The 26642-nt window shown below is 38.0% G+C and overlaps 1 protein-coding gene across 1 annotated transcript; it reads right to left on the bottom strand.

Moving 5' to 3' along the window:
• Positions 1-18: 18 nt before the first annotated feature.
• Positions 19-26134, bottom strand: LOC110680585 (peroxisomal membrane protein 11C-like; the record flags this gene model as incomplete). The annotated part of the gene is made up of 4 exons (XM_021856384.1): positions 25798-26134; positions 25409-25591; positions 25163-25344; positions 19-100 (listed from the first exon to the last, which is right to left on the bottom strand). Coding segments are annotated over exons 1-4 (507 nt in total), but the record flags the coding sequence as incomplete, so codon positions are not given.
• Between the last annotated feature and the right edge of the window lie 508 nt (positions 26135-26642).

Here is a 26642-nt window from a genome sequence, read left to right as displayed (position 1 = left end):
CAGGTGTATTTTTTTTTCTAACGGAATGTACCTTGATTCATTTTCTGGTTTATTGATGTGCGTTTTGTGCTGTTCCATTACGGTGTAGCTTCGGATTGTCCTATTTTGAAAAAAAAAAATGAGAAGAAAAATGAATGGCAATAGTTAAAATATCGTTTTTCCTCTATTTTTTATCTGAATCGACCCCAAGTATCTACATTAAAATTTCGTGTAGAACAGTTTTAATGAAATTTCTATTAATTAGGTCGAAAAAATTTCTGTTGTAACAGAAGTTGTAACAAGTATATAGTCAAATGAAAGAACCTAATGGAAAAAAAATAAAAGACATTGAATTATAGAATACCGTTAAACTCTGCCGAAAGTTAAATTATATTAAAAAAAAGTATTTATTTTAGGTAATGCTTATTTCTTCAAGGTGATGTAATATTTAACCCTTTGTCTGTGTTCTCGAGTAATTATGACCCCAGGGCATTATGAAGGGCTGCAACTTTTTCGTTAGTAAACTGATTTCTAGTTTTTTTTTTTCAAAAAATATTGCAAATTAGTTTTTTGAGTGATTTTTTTTTTTCAAAATAGTACGTTGTCTATGCCTTGGAGTGTCATAAATTCAAATCACGATAACTTCGCGAGATTTGTGCGGATTTTGAATTTTTCTGTCAGATTTGAAACGAAAATTTGATTGAGTTTTATTGAGAAACAATATATGAAAACTCAAAAGGAGGGTGATTCATCGCTGGAAGGGATGATGATTGTAAAAATAGGTCCGAAATTAGCGAAATTTTGAAACTTTGGAACATTTTTAACTGTTCCGACTACTTCCCTAAACTTTTTCGTCCACACTTCGGAGTCCTAAACGAATACAACCGTGAAAGAATGTTTCAAATAGATATGGACAAACACTTTTATATATGTTTTAAGGGGTGAACCCAAACTCTTGCACTGGAGTGTATTTTCAAAGGCTACAAATTGCTTGTTAAATTGGTTCCATATTTCACCACTATGAGCCGCTAGTGAATATTAAAATTTGACTTACATTCGACAGACATCATTTCCACCAATATGATTTCGACTACAGACATGATAAAATCGAGCAAATTTCTGATCTGCTAAAAATTACCGGTGCGAGCGCTTAAGTTAACCACCTAAATGGTAGTTTTTACCTAACAACTGTTTTGTGTGTAACCATTCATTATTCATACATCACAAAGTCTTAAACCTAACGAATTACTTTGCCAAAAACACAGATTTGTTAGCTATTTTGCATCATGAGACTAATTTTGAAATATTTGTAGCTCACTAGAGCCTCCTAGCTGTTGAACTAAGTTAACAGCCAGTGCATAACATTTTGACCAGACCAATGAGCAACTTTGCTGAAGACATAAATCCTCCAAATCATCAAAACATAGTACCATTCCTTGCTTAGCGCTTGTACGAGTCGGTTGACTGTTTCCCGGTCTCATCGCACGGCACTTTTGCAAAGTACTTTTTGTTTTCCCCCACCGCTCGCGTGGGTTTTTGGTTCAGTATTTTCGAATTGTTTCCAAGTAGGGTTAATGTACCAATAGCCGCATAGCTAAGAACAAATATTCGTATAAAATCGAAAAATAACGCTAGCGTAAGTATTTTTATATCATCTGAAAGCTTTTTATCTTGGTATTGAGGGAAAAATATGAAAACTACTAGAACTCATATGTTTGTATTTATTATCGCTTGTGCCACTATAGGAATACATGTGCCTATAGTAGCACTATTTCTAATTTCTGTTCCTATAGTAGCACTAGCATCACGGCGTTGGCAAAATACTAATCAAAACCATATTTTTACAAAGCTTCTATATTTTTCCTTCAAAGTGTGGAGCAAAAGCTTTCTTTTGATGTAAAAAAAGTTCTTAATTCATTGATTATTTCGTATAATAAAAAACAGTTTCTCTCAGTAGTGCTACTACAGGAACAATAGGATTACTATAGGCGCAAGGGAGCTCAAATTTTAAGCAAAACTAATTATTTCGATCATTTTTTGAACAAAATCAAAATGTGTATCAATGGTACTTAGATAAATAGCTCCTGACCTTCATGTCAAAAAATATTTTCAAAAGATTTATAGCAAAACGGCCGTAAAAAGCCACTAGTGCGACTATAGGAGACTGTCCACTAAGGGAACACTAACCCTACGACTAGTTTAGTGCAATATTTGTGCTTGGGCGATCGCGCTTTGCGAAGGAAGCGAACTAGTGTAACTAGTATCGTTCCACCGCATTGAAAAAAGTCATCACAATCAGCTCCAAGTGATTGATTTCTTTTCAAAGCAGAAGTCGGTCTGCTACCTACGGTGCGTGAACGTTCTCCTGCTGTACATCGAACGTAAAGGATAAGTATAAATTGTATACCTATTGAATTGCTTTCACATCTCCGAATAAACAGTGTTGAGGTCAAGCTTGTTTTCGCTTCTTTTCTGTCTCTCTCCCGGTTCGATTGTTTCGATCGAATAGAGGAGTAGGGTACAAAATAGTCCACTGATCGGTTAATTTTTTTTCTTAGTTTTTTTTTATTCTGCCCGTATAGGGGAGGTGTGTACGAAGTAGCCCATTGATTGGTTAAGTTTTTTTTCTCTTCGCATTTTTTTGTTGTTTTTTTTTTTCTTTTTACATTTTTTTTTGTTTTGTTTATTTGGTTGCGGTTGAAAAGTTGAAAATCTCCCGCATGGACGAATCGGATGGAGGCGATACGCCTCCTGAAGATCTTGTTGCTAGAACGCGGTTTTATCAAGCATCTTCGGCAGGGCCTTGGGTTGTCTATTTCCAGCTCAAAAATAAGATTTTGAATGTGCTCTCGATCTTTCGAGAGCTGACGCGTAAATATCATAGGATCGTTTTTCATCAAGTAAAACAATCCAAGCTGCGTGTAACTGCACCTAGTTACAAAGCAGCAAATGAGATTGCTCATCATGAGGCTTTTACTGTGGAATATTATGTCTACATTTCTGCTCAAGAGTTAGAGGTGGAAGGGAAAATCGTTGACGCGAGTCTGACATGCGAAGACATAAAGACTGGCAAAGGCGTTTTTGATAACCGGTCAATTCCTGATGTGGCTATACTGGATTGCAAACAACTGCAATCAGTTTCCATGGAAGGAAATAAAAAAGTATTTTCGCCATCAGCCTCGTTTCGAGTGACTTCTCCTGGTTCCGTCCTCCCAAAATTTGTTTGCATTGATAGTGTTTTTTACCCAATGCGCCTTTACGTGCCGAATGTATTAAATTGTACCAACTGCAAGCAACTTGGTCACAGTGGTAGCTTTTGCGACAACAAGCCGCGTTGTGGCAAATGCAACCAAGCTTACTTAGAAGATGCTTGCACACAGGAAGCTGAAAAATGCAGCTACTGTAGCAAGGATCTGCATGACTTGGCAGAAATGCCCGGCATACAAAAGGCGCATTCGAAATGAGAGTCGCTCCATTGTAAAGCGCTCCAAGAAGAGGTATGGTGAAATCTTTAAATCCGCCAGCAAAAGAGTCTTCATCAGCCATCCCAGTTGGTTACTCTTTTCAAGAGTTGTCTTCCGACGAAGCGTACGACGACGAAACCGATGGGGGAGATTCTTCGGAGGTACACGCACCCGGAAAAAGAAAGTCTCCATCTTCTCCGGGACTGCGCCGTAAGGCATTTAAATCTTCTCTCAAAAGTTTGCCTAACTCCAAAGGAGGTGGGGCAAATTTGAAAATGTCGAAGAAACAGGTCTCTGATACATCCGTTTCGTGCTATAGCAAAGATCTGCCGCCCCGCCTCCACCGATTAAATATACTTCGAAAAGAAGCTCTAGACAAGATAGCAAGAAAAAAAGCTACTCAAGTCCCTCGCTTTTCCTCGAAAACCCCCGGGCCAAGCGAGGACTGATAACTTTTACGGCCCTTGTGGATCGCATCCAAGTAACGATTCCACAGCAATTTGACATTCGTGTGGATTTATTAATGTTTTATGACAGTCACGTAATTGATATGATAGCTAGAGGTGACATTTAACGTTGCTAGAAGATGATATTTTGTTAGTCAGCTCTTAGTTGTTTTCAAAACCTTTTAGAGACATAGCATAGCATAGCATAGCATAGACTGACTGTACATGTCAATGGTTGCTACTCCGTGATTGATCGGAACTGGTAAGAATTGCACTACGATCCAAATGAATAAGGGATGGGAGTTTCCGCTTACTCTCGAAGTGCAATTTTAGCAGATCTAATATTATTGATCAATAACGGCGCCGGCCAAGTCCTTACAGTCAGTTGGGATGGGGAAGGAATGTTAGGGTGTAATGATTGTTGCTTCTAGAGACCGAGAATACCTCTGCATCTCCACAATCACCACGGGAAGGGTGTTTATTAGTGAGGGAGGAAAAGATCTGGGAGTCACCTCTGGTCGGTGATGCGATCCATGGACAAGGGGGAAATATACGACTTGTATTTAAAGCTAGTTTTTGTATTTTTGTCTCGAGAAGTTTTTTGAAAAATACGTCAACATCTATAATGTCGAACAATTCAAAAGACGTTTTTATTAATGACGAAAACTGAAAATTACATGTATATATTTTAACTTATATGAAACAGGAATAATGCCGACACTTGTAGTGACGAATCATACATAGTTTGTTTGAAAATTACATATAAGTATTACTGTGCATTTTGTCTCGATATGGTAGAAGTTTTAGAAAATACGTCAACATTCACAATGTCGAACAATTCAAAAGATTTTTTTTAATAAATAATTTTTAATAATGTCAAAAAGAGAAAAATATATGTATATTCATATTGTATAAGAAAAAAGCATAATGCCGACACATATAGTGACGAACCATACAAAGTTTGTTTTAATATTACATAAAAGTTACGCTTTCAAGAAAATATGTGTTATCATAAGCATGAAACGAACTCACCAGTTGATAATCCATTCTCGACTGAACACAAAACTGACACTGACAGCAAAACTTCTTGGCGTCCCGAAAATAAACCGTCTTGCTTGGGCCTTCCCAAATACGTACCCAGCAAGACGCTCCCAAACAGGTGAAAAAAAAATCTCCGGCGACGAAAACACGCGCGAATCCGTCAGCAAAATCAATCGGACGACGCAAAACCGAACTGTCCCTGCTTGGGCTTCACGAAGCACTACCCAGCAAAACGCTCCAAAACAGGGGGAAAAAAATTCTCCGGCAACAAAAACGCGCGAATCCGTCAGCAAAATCAGTCGGGACGACGCAAAACCGAACTGTCCTGCTTGGGCTTCACGAAGCACTACCCAGCAAGACGCCTCCAAAACGGGGAAAAAAAATTCTCCGGCAACAAAAACGCGCGAATCCGTCACCCAAAATCAATCGGACGACGCAAAACCGAACTGTCCTGCTTTGGCTTTCTGTTTTCAAAACCCTTTTAGAGACAAACTTTAAAGTTAAAATTTTGTGGCTACAAAACCAGCTTTATTGCAGCATATAATACCCTGAATCATAACAGTGTGCCCTTATTTGTGTATTTATGGTAACAAAACAGCATTTGTCGACTACACTCCTACCAATTATGGTTCCGCCATATTAATTTCACTCCGGTTGCCACAATTTCATGTTTTCAAATCATATTAATCTCCATAAGATTCGCTGATAAGATGCCAATGGTGTGATTATTAAACTGACTGAATATAATTTAAAGCACAATTACTGCCCCATCAAACCAAGAAATGATGAATTATTCACCTGGCGATTTATTTTAGCAATTTGCTAAATAACTACAAATATGCCACTTTCAGAAGGGGCACTGGGTAAATTTGCTTCTTTCTCATCACATTTCACAGTAAATCTCTTTCGGCACTAAAGATTTGGCACTATATCCCAAATAAATCTCGATTACTTTTTTCAAAATCGACGTAAGTAACTTTCATATGGTTTTTGAGAAAATTAATTCAGAAGATCACAAACCTGTCTTTTAAAAACTGTTTTAAAATTAATCAACTTTTATTTTTTTTTGCCGTGTACATCGCTTAAATTTTGCATACATTAAGCTCGCGTTCAAAAAACTAGGAGTTCCTGTTATTTCCCACAAAAAAAATATTACAAATGATAAGCCGATTTATTCAGTTACTTTCGACGTTTTTCTACCAGTGTAATATCGGCTCAAGTGTGTTTTTGTTTTGATTCGTGGTTAAGTCACTTTGTCTCTCCATACAGCGGGGCGGCGAAAGTAGTGGTTAGGTTGCGAAAGTTGAGAATCTTACTTTCGTCGTTTTGTAAATCCGGAAATAAACGATTTTAAAAGTGAAAAATCGAGTTGGTTCAGAGCGCAACGTGTAGAATTTCGTCTGCGAACACGTAGAATCGATAAAGTAAGTTTGTATACTTTTTTTGACTTGAGTCTGTTAGAATAAGTTTTCGAGAAATTCACTTCAAACAAAAAGCACTTCAAAATAAATTATCACAGAAGTTTTTTTCAATCATATTTTGTTTTGTTTACGTTGGAATAAATTCGGCAAGATCGACGTTATAATAAAATCATTTTCATGATGAAGCGACATTCATCTATAACAAGCGGCCTCGAAATAGCTATCATTGGATGCTATTTTGCTTTATTTGTGTGACATAAATATACACTTCATAGCCTCTTTAAGAGTGGCAACTAGTCACATTCTAGCCTACAGGAGGTTTTGGGGGATGCGCTGAAGGCAAAAGTTCCTTGACCGTGGTTTTATGTGCGTTTATTTATAGCACCCTGGAAGTAATTCGTAAAACTAAAATTGTTACTTGGGATATGTGATGCCCTCGGAGTTTCAGACTCTTTCAGAGGCATACTCGACCTTTTTCTCCACGCAATAGAAGAGCATCTCAGCGAATTGACTATCTCGTGGCCTCTCCTTGCTTCGATCATATCTTTCGATGTTCATCGAGTGAGGTACAAGATGTGATCACTGTGCTACAGTAAAATTGTCATAGTCTAAAACCTAAATAGACACATTTAAGTTTTTGCTTCACAATTCTGATTGTGATATATTTGCACTTTGTTTCACAATGGCTTTCTTCTGAAGATGATCTTAACTTCTACGATTTTAACATTATACGCCAGATCGAGATGATAATTACGGAGGAGTACTTTAGGGATCAAAAAGTGCCATTCATTCTACAGAATCCTAATCCCGACCCATCCAGGCATAGAAAACGTAAAGAGTAAAGATCTTTGCGTAGCTTCTGTTTATATTCTTCCAAGAGTTTCAATAAACCACCGTCATCTCTGGAATGCAGTCTCCATGCTCTCATCCCCAGTTTTAATACTGGGTGATATGAACTCACATGGTACTGGATGGGGCGAATCTTATGACGATTGTAGAGCGGCTATTTGCTATGATTTATGCGCGATTTCAACTTGAACATTTTGAACACAGGTGAAGTGACACGTATTTCATCCAACGACAAAGAAAGCCGCATTGACCTGTCTTTGGGTTCAAGTTCACTATCATTCGATTGCATGTGGAAGGTGATCGATGATCCCCATGGTAGTGATCACTTACCCATAATAACGTCCATCAGAAATAATTGTGAAATGTCAGAGCAGTCAATTCAGGTTTCTTTTGACCTCACTAGGAATATCGATTGGCAAAAATTTGCATCAGCGGTAACTTCGGAATCGAATCATTCAACTCCCTCCCACCGTTGGGTATCGATTCCTAACAGAATTGAATTATGAAAGTGTATTAGAATCCCAAAAACAACGAGTTCCAAGTAAATCCTTCAAAAGAAGACCAGCCACACCTGGCTGGGGTGATGAATGCACTCAGTTGTATCGAGAAAATCTAATGCTTTCAAAGCTTTTCGTAGATGTGGTACCTCAGAACTTTGTTTAGAATACTCGAAGCTCGAAAAAAGCTGAAGAATCTAATCAAAGCGAAGAATCGTAGTTATTGGCGCCGTTTCATTGATGGCCTCTCACGAGAAACATCAATGTCGACGCTTTGGAGAGTGGCTCGCAACATGCGAAACCGCTCATCCGCAAATGATAGTGATGAGTACTCCAACCGTTGGATATTCAACTTCGCAAAAAAGGTCTTTCCAGACTCAGTTCCAGCTCATCCGCCTCTCTGGGAAACTCCAAGAGACGATTCTTTGGACAGGCCATTCACTATGCTGGATTTTCTATGGCTCTTCTTTCATCTAACAACTCCTCTCCGGGACGCGATATGATCAAGTTCAATCTTCTTAAAATCTCCCCGATATCGCTAAAAGACGGTTGCTTGATCTGTTCAACTCATTCATGTAGCACGACATTGTGCAAAAGCCTGGGAAACCAGCGTCTGATCACAATTCATACCGCCCGATCGCTAGGTTATCATGTTTAAGGAAATTGTTAGAAAAAAATGATCCTAGCCTGACTCGATCACTGGGTCGAATCAAACATTATGCTTTCCAATACTCAATTTGGTTTCGGCAGGGTAAAGGAACAAACGATTGTCTAGCGTTGTTTTCATCAGATATTCAATTAGCCTTTGCCGACATGGAGCAACTGGCTTCAGTTTTTCTGGATATTAAGGCCGCACGGGACGTCATCATAATCACCCTATCCATTTGAAGAAGCAAATCCCAAGAACCCACTCCATATATCGACTGCGAAAAATGTATCACTATGATTCTATATATGTAGTGCATAACCCAATACATTTTCAAGCATCATCGGTTCACTATAACTCGAGATTTGTTTCCATAAAGTTTTGATGATAATTGTTAGAGTGAGACAAAAGATAGGGAAAATAACGCGCGTCTCCCGTGTCGCCATAAGGGCGATTTTGATTCAGTTTACATAGAAAATTGTCAGAAACCTGCACAATAATGGCAATACCTGGGTTATTGAATAATTCTTGTACAATTTGTTGTCAGAAAAGCATATGAGCTTCACTCTCGGCCAACTGACAACTTCCAGAATAAGCTATATGGGCCTTCCCAAGGCTCATGTTTGAGTCCCTTGCTTTATAATTTTTACGTTAGAGATATTGACAACTGTTTGGAAGAACCATGCACGCTTTGGCAACTTGCAGATGATGCCGTGAAGGGCCCACGAGCAGAAATCTTGCAAAGACCATTGCAAAATTCCCTTGATAATCTATCCACTTGGCTAGAAACTTAGGGATAGAGTTTGCCCCGCAAAAAAACCAACTGGTTGTATTTTCTAGGAAGCGGAGTCCAGCCCAACTAAAGCTTAAGCTATTGGGAACTGACATCGACCAGTCTTTAACTTCAAAAATACCTTGGGGTCTGGTTTGATTCTAAAGACACTTGGCGAACCCATATTAGATATTAACGGAAAAATGCCAACAAAGGATCAATTTCTTACGAACAATTACCGGAACATGGTGGGGTGCTCACCCGGAAGACCTCATAAAACTCTATAAAACAACCATTCTCTCTGTTCTAGAGTATGGCTCTTTCTGTTTTCTCTCAGCAGCAAGGTGGCAATATCAAATTGAAACGAATTCAATATCGTTGTTTGCGTATCGCCTTAGGGTGTATGCACTCTACACATAATGCGAGCCTAGAGGTTCTGGCAGGGGTTTTACCGCTACAGAACCGATTCTGGGAGCTCTCGCTCAGAATACTTATTAAGTGTGGAGTGAGCAACACACTCGTCATCGAAAACTTCGAAAGAATTGCTCAAACTGAATGCTCAGTCAAAATTCATAAGAGTTTATCTCTACTACAATGTCATTTGACATTAGCCTTCAATGTTATAATCCTCCACGTGCACGCTTCACCAATGACAGTTCCTCTGTTGAATACGATTTGTCCATGAAATAAGCTGTTCATGGAATTCCAGATCAACTTCGATGTTTAACTATTCCACGAATTTTTAACGCAAAGTACCAAAATGTCGATTCCTACAGGAGATTATTTCACAGACGGGTCCCGTATCAATGGATCCACTGACTTCGGTGTTTCTCTTCCGCCTTCCGAAAACTTCAGGAACCTTGCACCGGTTTACGTTGCTGAGCTGGCAGCAATCAACTTCGCTTTGGGAATGATCTCAAACATGCTCGCAGACCACTTCTTCATCTTCTCGAATAGTCCTCAGTTCTATTGAGGCACTCCGATCGATGAAACCTGTAAAGTATGCATCTTACTTTCTTACAAAAATAAGAGAGCAGATGTGTGCACTGGTCGAAAGATCATATAAGATTACCTTTGTATGGGTTGCCTTTACATTGCCTAATTTATGGCAATGAGAAGGCGGTCTCTCTCGCAAGGTGGGCGCAGAGGAAGGTGAGATATATGATAGAAGAATTTCCACACGATAAATTGTTTCATATAGTACGTCAAAGTTCTCTTCACGGTTGCAAAGCGATTGGCTAAATGGCCAAACTGGGACGGTGGTTACATTCCATAATTCCTAGAGTTTCCTTGCCGAGCGTGGTGGAACGGTTTGGATCTAAGTCGAGATTTCATTCGCGTGATGTCAAAATTAACCTCGCGCTGAACAATATTTGTAATAGGTGTGGTTATGGTTATGATGACATCGATCACGTAGTTTGGATGGAAATGCTCGGATATGGACGCCTCCAGAGCGCAACTTTTGGATACCTTGCGGCCGGAGGTAGACAACCCTATGTTCCTGTTAGAGATGTGTTGGACACCCGCGATCTCATTTATATGGTCGCAATTTTCGATTTTCTTCGCTTGAACCAGTATAAAAGTTTAATTCTCTTGTGTTCTCTTCCCCAGTTTTTTTTCTGTGTTTTGTCCCCTTTGTGTTGGATTGAGGATCCTGGCCATCCGGCAGAACAAATACCGGCAAGAAATTGGTACCAACGCCATTACACGTTACCACGAGTTACCACGATATACCTCCCGGATGAGCTGCAGAAAACCCTAAACCCAATCCTCACCATGTCCTTCCTTCCAAAAATTGTGACCATTAACGCTCAACGCTCCGTCATCGTAATCATCGTCATCATCGAAACTTCAAAAACAGTTTTTTCTGTTAAAATCTATAAATTATACGATGAAAATGTGTTCACTGTGTTTCGGTTCGAGATTCAAATACCGTGAACACAATTTCCTGTAAATGTTCTTGATTTTGAACGCTAAAACTGCTTTTGAAAATTCCGAAATCAATGACGGATCCTGCCCCCTTAACCTCAAGTTGCCACGAGTACCCTGGCTCCCATCCCATACTAATTTTGGTATGAACAAGTGAATGATTTGTAAATAATACAAAAAATGAATTTCGGCTCCGTAAAGCGTTAAACGCGATTAAGCCTCAAATAAATGAACGAGTTAAAAAAAACATAGTACCATCCTAAGATCTAGTGACAGAACGCCAAACCCGTTAAGGGAAATCAAAAACAATGTGTTCTGAGCTAGTGCCATCATGAAATTTCCAACCAACCAATTGGTAATATAGCGGCTCTTTCTCTCTTTAGCAAACCTTTACCAAAGAAAGTATACATTTATATAAAACTGTTTCGCTATTTTCATTCATTCCAAAACCGTAGAAAAATAAAAAATCCGTTAAAATTGCACAAAGTAATCGCGATTTGAATTTGGGCTCAGGTATCAGAAGGCCGGCTCCAAAGGCACGTTCCCCCACCAGTTGGGAGATTTGTGCCATCGCCATATTTGAGCCTATTTCATCATCTACCCGATGGGAGAGGAAAGGGAAGGGAAAGATGGGAGGAAATAGGAGTGGGGTCCCTTGAAGAGGGAAGATCGCATAAGCGAAATGAGAGCATGTAGCTCCATACCACAATGGGTTCGAACAGCGCCCTAAAAAGGGCACTGCAAAACGCATGAGCGTAAAGAGAGCCTATAGCTCATTACCACAGCGGGTTAAGAATAACAGGATGTCCTGAAGATTCAGGCTTCTGTATTCAGTTTCACTTAATAAGTGTTTACCAAGTAATTGGAATCGCATTTGCGCAAAAACTGGACAGTTACATATCAGGTGATACGAAGTTCCATAATCGGAGTCACAACTATCACACACAAATGAGTCAGCACGCTGAATATTTGCCATGTGATAGTTGAGTCGGCAGTGGCCTGTCAACGCTCTGACCAAGAGACTGCAATTCTGCTTTGACAGATTTGTTAAATACTTCGCCACCTTTGGAGATGGCTCAGTAATATACAATTTTGTTTGACGACACGACTCCAAACTATTCCAATATTGCTTGTGCTGAGTTGCGCCCAAGAGTTTATCTGAAGCTTCACCCAGCACTTCGAAATTGGAATAGCCGGCTCAGGGCCAATGAAGTCATGCGATGCTCCATCGCGAGCTAGCTCATCAGCCAATTCATTTCCAACGATGGAAGAATGGCCAGGTACCCATACAAGGTTGACAGAGTTGACTGAATTCAGTTCCTCAATTTGAGTTCGACATGCGATAACAAGCTTCGACCTTGAGTTGGCCGAAGCGAGAGCTTTTATAGCAGCCTGACTATCTGAACAGAAGTATATGACTTTACCCATTACGCGCTGGTTGAAGTGCTGATTGCACTCCACACATAAGAGCAAATATTTCCGCCTGAAAAACGGTGCAGTTTCTACCAAGTGAGTAAAACTGATTCAGCCTTAGCTCACGAGAATATACTCCTGCACCAGCTCTACCTTCAAGAAGGGAGCCATCAGTGTAACATACTATATTGTTTGATATACTTCTTTCCAAATAGCCAGACGTCCACTCTTCCCGTGAAGGGAATTGTGTGGTAAATGTCCTGTAAGGAAAGTTACAAGCAATTGTGAGATCACTTGGAGCAAGGACAATTTTGTCCCAATTCACCAAAAGTGGAAACAACGAAGTGTGTGTAGATCTACGATTCACTGGATTTTTCTCCAGTAGATCCAGTACCCATAAACGGTAAGAGCAAGAAAGTGCTTCTTGTTTAAGATATATGTGTAGTGGCGCAACGTCGAAAAGGGCCTCGAGCGCCGCTGTGGGAGTTGTAGAGAACGCACCAGACATCGCCATCAAGCACATCCTTTGGAGATGGCCCAATTTTGATTGGATTGTTCTCACTTCGCCCTTTTGCCACCACACAAGACATCCATATGCCAATATTGGTCGAACAACTGTTGTGTAAATCCATTTGATATATTTGGGTTTGAGGCCCCAAGTTTTACCAAAGGTTCGCCGGCATTGACCGAAGGCCATACAAGCTTTTTTGACTCTGAAATCAATGTGAGCTGTCCATAAAAGTTTGGAATCTAGAATGACTCCGACATACTTTACTTGATCAGTCACATTAATCTCAGTGCCAAAAAGACGTAAAGGTCGAATTCCATCGCGGTTTCGTCTTTCCGTAAACAAAACAATAGATGTTTTATTCGGGTTAACCGAAAGGCCATATTGGCGACACCAACTCTCGACTACCTGAAGAGCACTTTGCATCAGGTCGAATAGGGTGCTTATGCACATACCAACTATCAGAGCTAAATAGTCGTCGGCAAATCCATAAGTTGGAAAACCGCAATTATTGAGTTGCCTCAATAGCGTATCTGCTACGAGATTCCACAAAAGTGGTGACAAGACTCCCCCTTGGGGGCATCCGCAAACACTCAATTTTCGAATCGCTGCTTGACGCAATGTCGAGAAGAGATGTCGGTTTTTTGAGCATTTGATGAATCCAATTGGTAATCATTGTAGGTAGCCCATGGTTTCGTGCGGCTTCCAATATGGCATCGAAAGACACGTTATCAAAGGCACCCTCAATATCCAAGAAAACACCCAAGCAGGATTGCTTCTGAGCGAATGCTTTCTCGATATCGTAAACAACTTTGTGTAAGAGAGTCACAGTGGACTTTCCAGATTGGTAAGCATGTTGATTCACATGAAGAGGCATGTTTGCCAAATAAACATCACGGATGTGATGATCGATAATGCGTTCCAGACATTTCAGAAGAAAAGAGGTCAGACTGATTGGTCTAAAACTCTTCGCTTCCTCATACGACGCACGTCCTCCTTTCGGGATAAACTTTACAGTAATATCACGCCAGGATCTGGGAATGTACCCGGTAGCAAAACTGCTTACAAGTAGCTTTTTCAAAACATGTTTGATAAACTCAAATCCCTTTTGGAGCAGAACAGGATAAATCCCATCCGCTCCTGGAGATTTGAAAGGAGCAAAACTATTAAGTGCCCATTGAATCGATTCAGTAGTTACGATTCTGCGAGCCGAGGCCAGAGACTCGTAACTACATGAAAAGACATTTGGTTCATCCGTAGATGCTATGTCCACACATCCGGGGAAGTGTGTATTGAATAAACATTCTAAAACTTCTTCATCGGAAGAAGTAAAGTCACCATTAGGTAAGCGAATTTCGTTCACTTGGAAATCCTTAGATTTTGCAAGAATTTTGTTCAACCGACTGACTTCACTCAAACTGGAAACATTTGTACAAAGGTTTTTCCAGCCGGATCGTTCAGCAGAACGAAGAGCCTTCTTGTAAGCCTTGCGAGCTGACTTGAACGACTCTGATCCAGCTGAACGGCGTCTGTTCCAACTCCTTCTACATTGTTTCCTGAGTCTAGTCAGATCGGAATTCCACCATGGGGTCCCTCTTGTAGTCTTTACAGACCGCAGAGGACATGCTTCTTCAAAAGCTTCCATAATGTAGGATGTTGTAGTATCAACGGCATCATCCAGATCACTTGGATTGTCAATGGACGGAGAATATCCATGAAATTTGGTCGCAACCAATTCAATGTAGAGTTCCCAGTTTGTTGACCGGGGATTCCTAAAACGCAAAGTCTGCGCAGTTACATTTGAATGTTCAAAGAAGATGTAGCGATGATCAGATAATGATTCCTCATCTGATACATGCCAATTCGTCAACTCGTGACTGATTCTATTCGAGCAGAGCGTTATGTCTAACACTTCTTCTCTATTAGAAACCATGAAGGTTGGGCGATTGCCTATGTTAAGTAATCCAAGGTCTGTACTACTTAAGTATTCCATCAGACTGGAGCCTCTCAAATTGATATCCGAGCTGCCCCAGATGATGTGATGAGCATTGGCATCACTGCCCACAATCAGCGGAAGGCCTTTTGTTACGCAGTGTACGACAACTCGTTTTAAGTCATCCGTTGGGGATGGTTCATCATGTGGTAAATATACCGAACAATAGACGTATTTCCTGTTGAGGTCACCAACAGAAACATCGATTGTGACAGCACATACATCTCTGGTAGTTAACTCAGAAATGAGTGTAGCAACGATTGCTTTATTAACGAGCACGCATGCGCGGGGCATGGAGCGCGAGTTTGCCATTTCAAACTTGCTAAAAGTAGCAAAAACTGGGTCCACAAGGTTACCTACATAGAAGTTCCCTCTACGAAAGTAGGGTTCTTGAACTAGCGCCACTTGGGCTGCACCATTTTGCATGAGTCTGCAAAGATTGATCGTTGCTGTTCTTTTATGCTGAAGATTGATCTGAGCTAACCTAACCGTAGCCACTACCCAAACTAGGCAGGATTAAGCTTTTTGCAATCTCAGCACGAAAAAGACCAGCAACGAAAAAAACCAGATCGGTATCTATTGAAAGTCGCCAAAGGCGAAAGAGCACAGAATACACTGTGTAAAACGCATAATGCGAATCCATATAGGTGATAATTTAAATTAAATGTCAACATATTCATAATCCCACCCTTATTAAGCCTCAAGATAGAGACTGAAGAAGGGCAGCCGATTATCTCGGAGAAACACAAGGTCACCTGCACCATTGCTCCGGGTAGCACAGGAAGGACTCAATACTGTGGAGGGCGCCCTGGTACCCCACAGGCTCCGTTTGCGGTTAGGTTTTATTTAGACCCCCCTAACCATTCATTCTTAGGCACGGTACGCATCACACCATAAATTAGGGGTCACCTGTGAGGTGGACTTTTACCACCGGAACAGGCAGTCCGTAGTGTTAATTCTTAGCCAGTTGAAACAACCGCTACCGACACTACGCGGCTATCTAGGCTGCTCGGGAAAAGGAGGTTAATATTGATGATTAACTCCTGACGTGCCCAAGCAGCCATCAAAAATTTCCTGTAAATGTTCTTGATTTTGAACGCTAAAACTGCTTTTGAAAATTCCGAAATCAATGACGGATCCTGCCCCCTTAACCTCAAGTTGCCACGAGTACCCTGGCTCCATCCCATACTAATTTTGGTATGAACAAGTGAATGATTTGTAAATAATACAAAAAATGAATTTCGGCTCCGTAAAGCGTTAAACGCGATTAAGCCTCAAATAAATGAACGAGTTAAAAAAAACATAGTACCATCCTAAGATCTAGTGACAGAACGCCAAACCCGTTAAGGGAAATCAAAAACAATGTGTTCTGAGCTAGTGCCATCATGAAATTTCCAACCAACCAATTGGTAATATAGCGGCTCTTTCTCTCTTTAGCAAACCTTTACCAAAGAAAGTATACATTTATATAAAACTGTTTCGCTATTTTCATTCATTCCAAAACCGTAGAAAAATAAAAAATCCGTTAAAATTGCACAAAGTAATCGCGATTTGAATTTGGGCTCAACATGACCCCAAGGCACAGAAAATTTAACTATGTTCTGGCACAGACAGAACGCTAGTATGATTGTTTCAACATGCGATTTCATTCTTATAATGGATAGTGTATATCTACATTCAGAGAAATATAGTTGCGGTTGATACTTGATTACCAACAATCGCGGTCTTGTCTATGTCAGCAGAGGAGAGCATGGCCAATAGCTTAGGACTCGATTGTATGGAATACAGGTCGGACTCGATTATCCGGAGACTCGATTGTCCGGCGACGCGATAATCCGGGATTCGATTATCCGGAATTTTAGACTCGATTATCCAGAATATGGTTTTTGATATTCTTGTTTTTCTGTTTTTATGCATAAATTTGAGATAATTAAGTATTGCAATATACAATATGAATGGTTCAGCAGTTTTGGACTTACGTGAGAAAAGGGGAGTTTGAAAAAGGGGTTTTTTGGGCATGCTGGTCAAAAATTTTGTTTTCTTCTCAAGACCCCTAATGGTCTTAGACATAATTTCTGGCTATGCCACTGCATCATATAAATTAAACAACGAAAATAGATAATATTACGGCTCTTTTATCATAGATCTTAATTTTTCTTAAGTGATTCGATTATCCGAAGGATTCGATTATCCGGAAAGAAAAAAAATCGATACTCCAGATAATCGAGTCCGACCTGTATATAAATTATCGTTCCAGTCCACATTTTGGGTGTCATTTGGGCCCCTTAACAACTATGCGAAATTTCAGCTCGATCGGTGAATCGATCGGTCCTTTACATAAGTCTTAATCAACGTCACTTTGCCAATCGGTTTTCATTGAAAAACTTTGTTCACAAGTATCGGGTTATTTCGCGGTCTTCGGAAATGATTATCATCATAAAAATACCTATCGAAGTCTGTATTCAGAATGCTTATAGAGGCAGCCCTCTGGCATCTTTTCTTTGAAAAGGTTAGTTTTCCCATAGTAAATCCCATACAAACTTTGAGCAGCTGGCGCTAAATTATAATTTCACCGATCGAGCTGAAATTTCCCACAGTTATAATGGGACCCAAATGCAATTCAAAAAGTGGACTAGAGCGAGAATCCACAATTTGTCCCACACTAATGACCATACATGACAATACAATTGGTACAATTCGTAGTTGCTACTCCGTGATTGACCAGAACAATCGAATTTGCACAGAGATACAATGAATGGAGTTTGGTATGGTAGACGGCTAAATTTTAACTTTCTCGACCCACTCCCCCCCCCCCCCTTTGTCACACTTTTTGTATGAGTCCTTTGAAAATTTTGTAAGGCTTGTCACGCTTGGCTCGACCACCTCTCCCCCCTTGGAGCGGGACGTAATTTGTGCATGACCCCCTACTTTCCTTCTGAAAGTTTTAAGATTGTTCAAAAAGTGTTGATCGCTTTTTCATTTAGCTAGTCTTAAGTGTTTTACAAAGGTAAAATCTGTAACCAGACCTCTGAGAAGACAACTAAAAGAGTAGGAAGATCCCGTACCACCGATGACCCACTAAAAGCAGCCCATGATTTGTATGTGGTATGCAGAATAGACAGACATTATCCTAAGACTTAGATCCGTCCAATTTGAAATATCTCTATAAACTGAATTCCTGGCCCCTTAAGCCGAATAAGGTGGCCAAACTAGTATAAGCAATTTACACTCCCGTGCATAAGTTAGGGTTCACCACCTAACAAACATACAAAAGCGTTCAGTCCATATCTCTGGGATTACACGTCCAATTGAAACTCTCTAAGCCACATTCGAAAGGCAAAGAGTTATTCTACGTGTATGTAGTTTTCCAAAAACATTTTTTGAATTTTTCAATCTAAATTTTTACTTAAAGTTGCGACATTTTTTTCAAAAAACACACTGAAAAAAACATAGCTAATTTCCTCAGCATTGGATCGACAAAAATTTTAAAATAAGGTGTCATAAAAATCGTAATCTTATATTCTTCGAAAGACGCTCACGAAATTTTTGCGGAAAAATTTGAAAACTATTCAAAATCAAAGAAACAGTCATTCAAGTCATCGTGCAAAAGTTTGGGTTCACCCCTCAGTGTGGTGTATCGTGCAAAAGTTTGGGATATGGCTTCTAAAATATTCAAAACATAATTTTATTAAATTCTGTTAAGTGTACTGGGTTAGATTTATGATAAGTTGTAGAATTCGCAGAATATTGAATATAAAAATCAAAATAATATGTCTATAATGTAGCTCATCAAAGGTTTATCAACAATTACTGAAAAGTTTTTCAATAGCTCTTGTAGTTAATTTTATAAAATCATTTGGAATTTCCCTTCCTATACCTTTCTGGGCAAACTTTTCGACGCTTCACGCACCGAGTAAACTTTTTCCAGATGGCAGCACCGTACGGATCGAATACGCAAAGAGTCCATTACTGGCATCGACTTCCTATGTATAAATTTATTTATTTTGAAAGTTAGTAGAGTACGGGCTGTGCAATAGCCCGTGCATTCAATTAAATTATCCATCTTATTTTAAATACCTCCGGGTTTACTTATATGGTTAATCATGTATAGGGTGTTCTAGAAAGGATGGGCACGACATTTAAAATGAAAATCATAGTACTTTTCCAAACAATCGAATGTTTTTATATTTTGTATTTTTGTATAGCCTATTTCAACTAGCATCAGTGATAAATTTGTTTGATTTAATAATCGTTACCATTGAAAATTTTAAATTTATAAAATCAATTCTTATCTGGTCAGCAAAGACTACTCATTTGGTTTTTGTTGAAAAATAACTAGTAAAAAATGTTTTTATCAAAATCTTTCGCCGTGGTGAGTTCAAGTACATTGTATCAAGGATGTTTCACATAAATTTTTGTTTGAAATTTTATTTGGCTTTGTTAGAGAACACTTGGTACAACTTGGTACCACAAATGGTAAAATTCAAAAAATCTCGAACTTTTCTCTCCACATAAGACAACATCACGAAGTTATAAGTCGTCAGATATTTTAAATAGTAATAAAAATAATACATTTCAGATTTACGAAAGGTCAATCCATATTCTCTTGGAAAGACAATTTTATTTTTGATTTACTCATGATTTGACGTATATATATATATATATATATATATATATATATATATATATATATATATATATATATATATATATATATATATATATATATATATATATATATATATATATATATATATATATATATATATATATATATATATATATATATATATATATATATATATATATATATATATATATATATATATATATATATATATATATATATATATATATATATATATATATATATATATATATATATATATATATATATATATATATATATATATATATATATATATATATATATATATATATATATATATATATATATATATATATATATATATATATATATATATATATATATAAGGATTTGTTTTTTTGACCATTTTCAAATCAACCACGGATGGAATCTGATTTTTATTTCAAATACAAATTTTTGCAATTTCTCATCGTAATAGGCTGTTTTTCATCTCGCCAATCTGTCATGAAACGGCCTACTTTCCTGCACTGATGTATGCAGTGCGGGAATAGTCATTACGCAACTGAAACCAGTGCTGTAATGATTCATTACACAACGCTTTCTCTTTTCGCAACTGTTTTCAGTTGCGTAATGAATCATTACACAACAATTTTTCAGAAATTGTAAAATGATGGTGAATGCATTCCGATACAATTTATGATACCCTCAAGTGGTCTTCTATGAAATTGCAAAAAATGTTGTACGTAGCTCATTGCAGAACTCGATTTTTACAGCACTCGTTGTAATTATCCTACTCGGCAAGCCTCGTAAGATAAATTTACGACTCGTGCTGTAAAAATCATCATTCTGCAACTTGTTCCGTAAACTACTATTACATGCTTAAGTTTAAAATTTCAATTTCAATAAGTGATAGACCGATCAATTGGTCGCCGTTAAGTCAGAGGGGACCAAGTACAAAACTTGGGAAAATTGGATTATTCTCTCATTAGATGCAAAATTATCTTACCTCCGTTACACTTTGATCAGAATTGAAAAATGCTGTAAACTGCGAGAGATATGTAATAAATTTACTTTGGAAGATCAACAAATATCGATAAAAGTGTGCAGTCAGAATGGACCAAGTGCTTATTAGCATAACAGCGAAAATGAGCGCGCTGCTGAGGAATGCGAGGAAATGAAAAACATTTAAGAAGATTTGGCAGATTTTTCGACATCGAATCATTCTTCTACTTATCCATCCATAGAAATTTATAAATATTACTTAATTCGATGCATTTGATTTTGATTTTTGACCATTTACCATATTCGGATGGGTGGTCAGAAATTGCAACAAATTCTGTGCAGACAGAGCGGACCAACTGTTGAAAAGCAATAAAATGATTGATTACTGCATTTTTTGAGTCAATTTCCGAGTCCGATAGAAGTTTACGGTAGTTCTATGGTGTATGTATGGCATGTCCTAGGACCCGCTTATTGGACCAGCATATTTTGGCCGGTACTCAAGATTTTCACTTGGTCCACTCTGACTGAACGCATATTTGAATATTTCTGGTCTTTAATGCCCTGACCCTGCGAAACCTTAATTTTCAAGCTATCGTAATGCCACTGACTTTGGTATTTACTATATTAATTATTTAGGAATTTACGATACTGGTGTCGAAGGGTATTGATAATCTGTTTATCTTAGAGATATGCACCCAATTTGACCATGCAAGCATTAAATGATTGTTATTTTTCAAGAAATTGTTCAGTCAGAGTGAACCAACTCACTGAACGATGGTCTTTAGTTCAGTCAGAGTGGACCAAGTACATATAGTCAATCAAAAAATCGTTCTATCAGAGGTTTGGATTATGATTTTTCATGATTCTCACTTCACATTATATTACTTGAAAGTAACATAAAGACGTGTAGAAATATTGAACGAAAATTTTAACGAGTTCAAAAATTACAGAGCGTTAGACTTTAAACCCATTTTTCTCGAAATATCAAAAATGTCACTTGGTCCACTCTGACTTAACGCCGACCAATTATCAAATCGTCGCTGATAAAAAGATTTTGTTCAGATTTTTATTATGCACACTTTCTGATATAAAACAAATTTTGTAAAACAAAGTCGCTTAAAAATAATGTGATTTGTGCAAGACTGATAAGAGATGCTTCAAAGAAATGTTACGTTATCAACACATTAAATTTCCCATTAAAAATCGCAATCTACTCTTGTTGGGTACAGTAATCAAATGTGTAAAAATCAGATTTTTATCTTTCCTAGTCTTGAAATGGCAGTATGGTGAAATCGTGTCCATACTTTCTGGGACACCCTATATAATATATAGTATATACTTTTTATATGGTTATCACATCAGCAAAAACAAAAAAAATCAATCACAAACGGAACTTTGATGTTATCGGTCTTAGCAGTCTAATAAAAAACGAAATTGAATAATGCTACCCCAAATAATGGTACCTGCTCAAGTTCGCAACAATATCGAACCGTTATCGTAACTGTTTAGATAACATCTCGTCACGTGAGCAATGTAAAAGATTATCTGAATTCTGTTTTTACGCGACCTTTATTCGTGTAAAGACTAATCGGTAACGCTATCGAATCTCGAATCCTCCGAGATGAGCTAGTCCAGCACAGTTCGAAAGGAACGAGTAAATTTCTGAGACATATAATGCACATAATTGGATGATATGTTATGCACAAATTACATGATATGTTATGTAAACTTCAATTATATGTCACGTAATCTAGCAGGATCCTGCGTGATTACGTAATATATAACACATATTTACATGATTCCAGACTTAAATTTACATGACGTCATGTTTACATCGCATAAATGAAGTTTACATGACATGTAATCTTCATTATTTTTAACTGTGAGGGTTAAGCATCTCATTAATAATGTTATAAAAATTAGAAAAACGATCACATGGCTTGATACGGCTTAGGATGGGTAAATATGGGGCAAGATGGGCACCCTGTTTTTGCCATAAAATTTGCTTTAGAACCAGATTTTAAGTACCGTTCGTGCGCGGTGACATGAAGCTATCAGAATAGCTTTATTTTACAATGGATGCCAAATATATGGCTTTAGGGGCGGTCCATTAATTACGTAAGACAAATTTCGGGGTTTTTCAACCCCCCCTCCCCCCATGGTAAGATTTTTTGTATGAAAATCAAAAATAAATTGTATGGCGCGTAAGAAATCTCAGACCCCCCGTCCCCCATAAACCCTTACGTAATTAATGGACAGCCCCTTAAGTACTTAAAGCTTTATTATTACATCATTTACCAGTAGGGTAAGTGTTCCCTTAGTTGTGGGTGTTCCTACAGTTACGGTAGTGCCGTTTTCACAGATTTTATTACATTGATCACAGAACCGACACTGCCAATCGACGTATTGGCTTGTTGATAGGGTAACGGTCGTATTTTGGACCCCCTAAGGAAGTGATTTTACATTTTTGTCCCAATTAATTAATTGCACAGCGTAACTAAGTCAAAAAACATACCAAAATGTAGAGAAAAACTTCTTCTACGAGATATCAATGCCCATACGGTCATGTAGGATTCAAAAGACGTCGAAAATAGTTGAATTGTGATGCATTGTTTTTCATTATTTTGGACACACCAATACATTTTGGACCCTCAAAGTATATATTTTGGACCCCCGGCATTTTTTTATCGTTTAGCGACAAAATCCACGGCACTGGTTGTATAATATGCTTTCCCATAGTCTAATCAATCGATTGACGATGGAATAGCGAAGAAATTCTACGCTTTTAGTTCATAAATTGGAAAAAAGTTTTTGTTTACATTTGAAAAATTTCTGACGTTTTCAATTTCTGTCTGTAACGTGTTGTAACGGTTGCATGGATGAACCGATTTAATTACATTAATTTCAGATAAAATAAACACATTTTCCATGCACAAACGCTTGATGCAAGTGCGGAATAGTCCTATCTATCCAAATGGCATGCGGATTGTATTGGTCTTTCGATTTAAACTGGAAAAATTTGCAGGAAAATGGTTCAGGGGGTCCAAAATATATAGAGGTCCAAAATATATTGGTTACCCTACACTGAATAGTTGAGAGGAGTGTTCAAATTGCTTTAAAATTGATGAAATATAGGGGAAGGGGTGGTAAAATGAACACCTTAAGGAAATCCTCTTGTTTCTGATAGAAAAACGAGGAATTTGTATAGTTCTATCCCACAACATCAAAAACAGGGATGTTATCTATAACAGCGACACGAAATCAGACTGAAATTCCTGAATTTTCACACATTTTTGTCGCTAGCAAAAAACCATGTAAATGTTCATTTTACCTGCACTATGTGGGTAAAATGAACAGCTATTGGTGGTAAAACGAACATCACGCAAAAAACGTGAGCAAAACAAATATTTCTGAAAATTTATATTGCCCTACCGAAAATATATCCATTTATGATCGTAACCCATTCAATAAGATTTCTAAAGGTATCAGATTTGACCTCATATTATAACGATATTCACCTCACTGAAAAACCTCCCGTCTTCCGAGCTAAAAGTTACGTCAGTTCTAATTTTCAAACGTGGTTTTCTAAAATCTTAGTTTTCGTTGATATTTTCACTTCAATTGACCTAAGTATCAACTCGAACACTCTGACTTATGCTATAAATCGTCCGTGCGTGATAAAAAATCATCGAAATTTGTTTTTTCTCAGTAAAAGGCAAGGTGTTCATTTTACCACCCCTGTTCATTTTACCACCACTTCCCCTAACTAAAATTGCTAAAACTTTACTTGCTTGTACCAATAGTTGCGATAAAGTGTTCCTATAGTGGAGGATCCCATAAGAAAACAACGGATACCGCAACTGTAGGAACACAAATTAAAAATATACCGCAACTAAAGGAACAGTGTACCAATAGTGGAGGTATAATTTTCCACTGATATGCCGTGGATTACTGCGATTAACTCATTTTTCTCATTAAGTTAACGGTCGTTACTTCCCGTTACAACATTAACATGTACAATATTAGCGAATCTTGAATTTGTGCGTTTAAATGAAGTTCAAACGTGCTTAGTACCTCCACTATTGGTACATCTACCCTACTGGTCAATTTTACGCCCGCTGAGGTTGGAGAAGATGGAACCATGCCACACATAGGATTTTCAAGAGCATAAATATGGCAAAAAATTTGATTGCATTGAAAATTTAATCACATGGATACTATTAGCGAGTGACCAATTGATCAAGTTTTTAGCTTGAGCGAATACCTGGTTCTCCATATTTGTGCTTTTAAAATTCGAGGTTTGATTTTGGTTTATCATCGCCTTAACACATGAGTATTTATCGCAACCATGAAGCTCAACAATTAAGTGCAAAGTTTTTTTTCGCCTGATATAAGATAAATAAAAAAAATGAGTTCCTCTTCTACACCACAGTGAGATTCAATTATCGCCGTTGTTTGCTGCGCGGTCAAACTTAGCTAATCTTTTTTTGGCAAGATAAGAGTAAATCAATGTGAATCGGAAAATTTCATCGCTCAGATAAAGATAAACATGTTCGTTGAAATTTGTCGGTCTTTGATAAAAAAAATACTTACTTCATAAGGTTCAAGTATATCGACGCAACCCAAAAGATAGAGTTCATGGTGTCCCATTTGGTGGGATTTTCTACGTTGAGGAGCTTGTATTCTATCATCCAGCATATTTTGTCGACTGGATAGTACACATGGTCAATAATGTTGGTAATGAAGCCAATAAGGCCCATTATTCTGTCTGGTTCCTATTATAAGAATCTTAGCTTTAGTAAACATTGTCACGATTTGTAAAAAAGCCATCCATAATACCTTGCTACCCGTTCCATAACTGAGTGAATAACTAAGCATTGGTAAGTCGTCAAGTAATCGCAGCGTGGCCCTTGTCTGTGACATTTTGGAACTGAAGATGGCCAATTTCTTAGCAAAATCGGGATCTTTGCTTGAGTACATCCCAGATGCAAGTTTTGTTGTGTAACATAGTGTTCTTACAATCTGCAAAAAATACAAGGGTGAATTAGCAAATTTAACTTTAGAGGTCGATTTTTTGCATACGCTCATGCGGAAATAAAAAAACCGGTCTCCTTGCCCAACATACGCAAACATTTGAACTTGATCTCTTAGCATTGTTTTGGCTAGTTGAGCCAGTTATAACATAAAAAGTGAAAGTAGTTTCCTGTGCTACGTGGAACTATACTTACCTTATCCCGGCCAGTGTAGGTGTCCAACATATCACAAACCTCATTCAATACTTTGCTCATGATGAATGACTACTTCTGATATCGCAGTTAAAAAAAATCTATTAATATCTCAAGACTACACGAAATGCAATAAACTTCACTATGTTACAATTACTCGTTTCCCTTAATCGTGTTGGAACACTGCAATGATATGCCTGCTATAGATACATCGGTATCAACAAATCTTTTCTATTTGTAAATTAATAATGCCTCCTGCAAGATACCGCCACGATACGGGAACGATAACCAGTGTAGACTACCAACAAAAATTGACTGACTTGCCTGCTTGATACAGGATCAAGATGAGGCAAGGTTTGTTTACTACTCTACCCTCGACACCTCGTCACCACACACGCATTTTCAATGAAATGCCCCTCAGTTGCAGTGTTATCTTCCGTCATGAGTTAGGGTTAATAGTCTTGTTGGTTTTGATTCAGAAGAACACATTCTAAACTTGAGTATTTGCTATGATTAAATTAGACATGTTTTACAGCTGTTTATGATTGACTTAGCATGTTTAATCTAAACAGTAGTGAAAGATTTTAATAATTACCACTCATTTATTTTTTTAATATAAGTAGCATACAACACAGCAACAACCCTAGAACCCAAAGTTCAAAAGAGTAATAGTGTTGGTAGCCGTAAAACATTTCAAAAGTATAATGCTTATACTACATCGTATAAAGTACTGCACGTGGAATATTGCCTATATCATACAACGAATGGTTGATCGTGTGAGTACAAGGTGCTGACACTGACTGGTATTGACACATTCATGAACGTATGAAATTTCAAACGCAGAACAG

Source organism: Aedes aegypti, unplaced genomic scaffold (genome assembly GCF_002204515.2).
Source record: "Aedes aegypti strain LVP_AGWG unplaced genomic scaffold, AaegL5.0 Primary Assembly AGWG_AaegL5_hic_scaff_1614_PBJ_arrow, whole genome shotgun sequence".
Classification (NCBI taxonomy): Eukaryota; Metazoa; Arthropoda; class Insecta; order Diptera; family Culicidae; genus Aedes; species Aedes aegypti.
The sequence above is the reverse complement of the archived record's forward strand: the minus strand, read 5'-3'. Positions and strand labels throughout refer to the sequence as shown.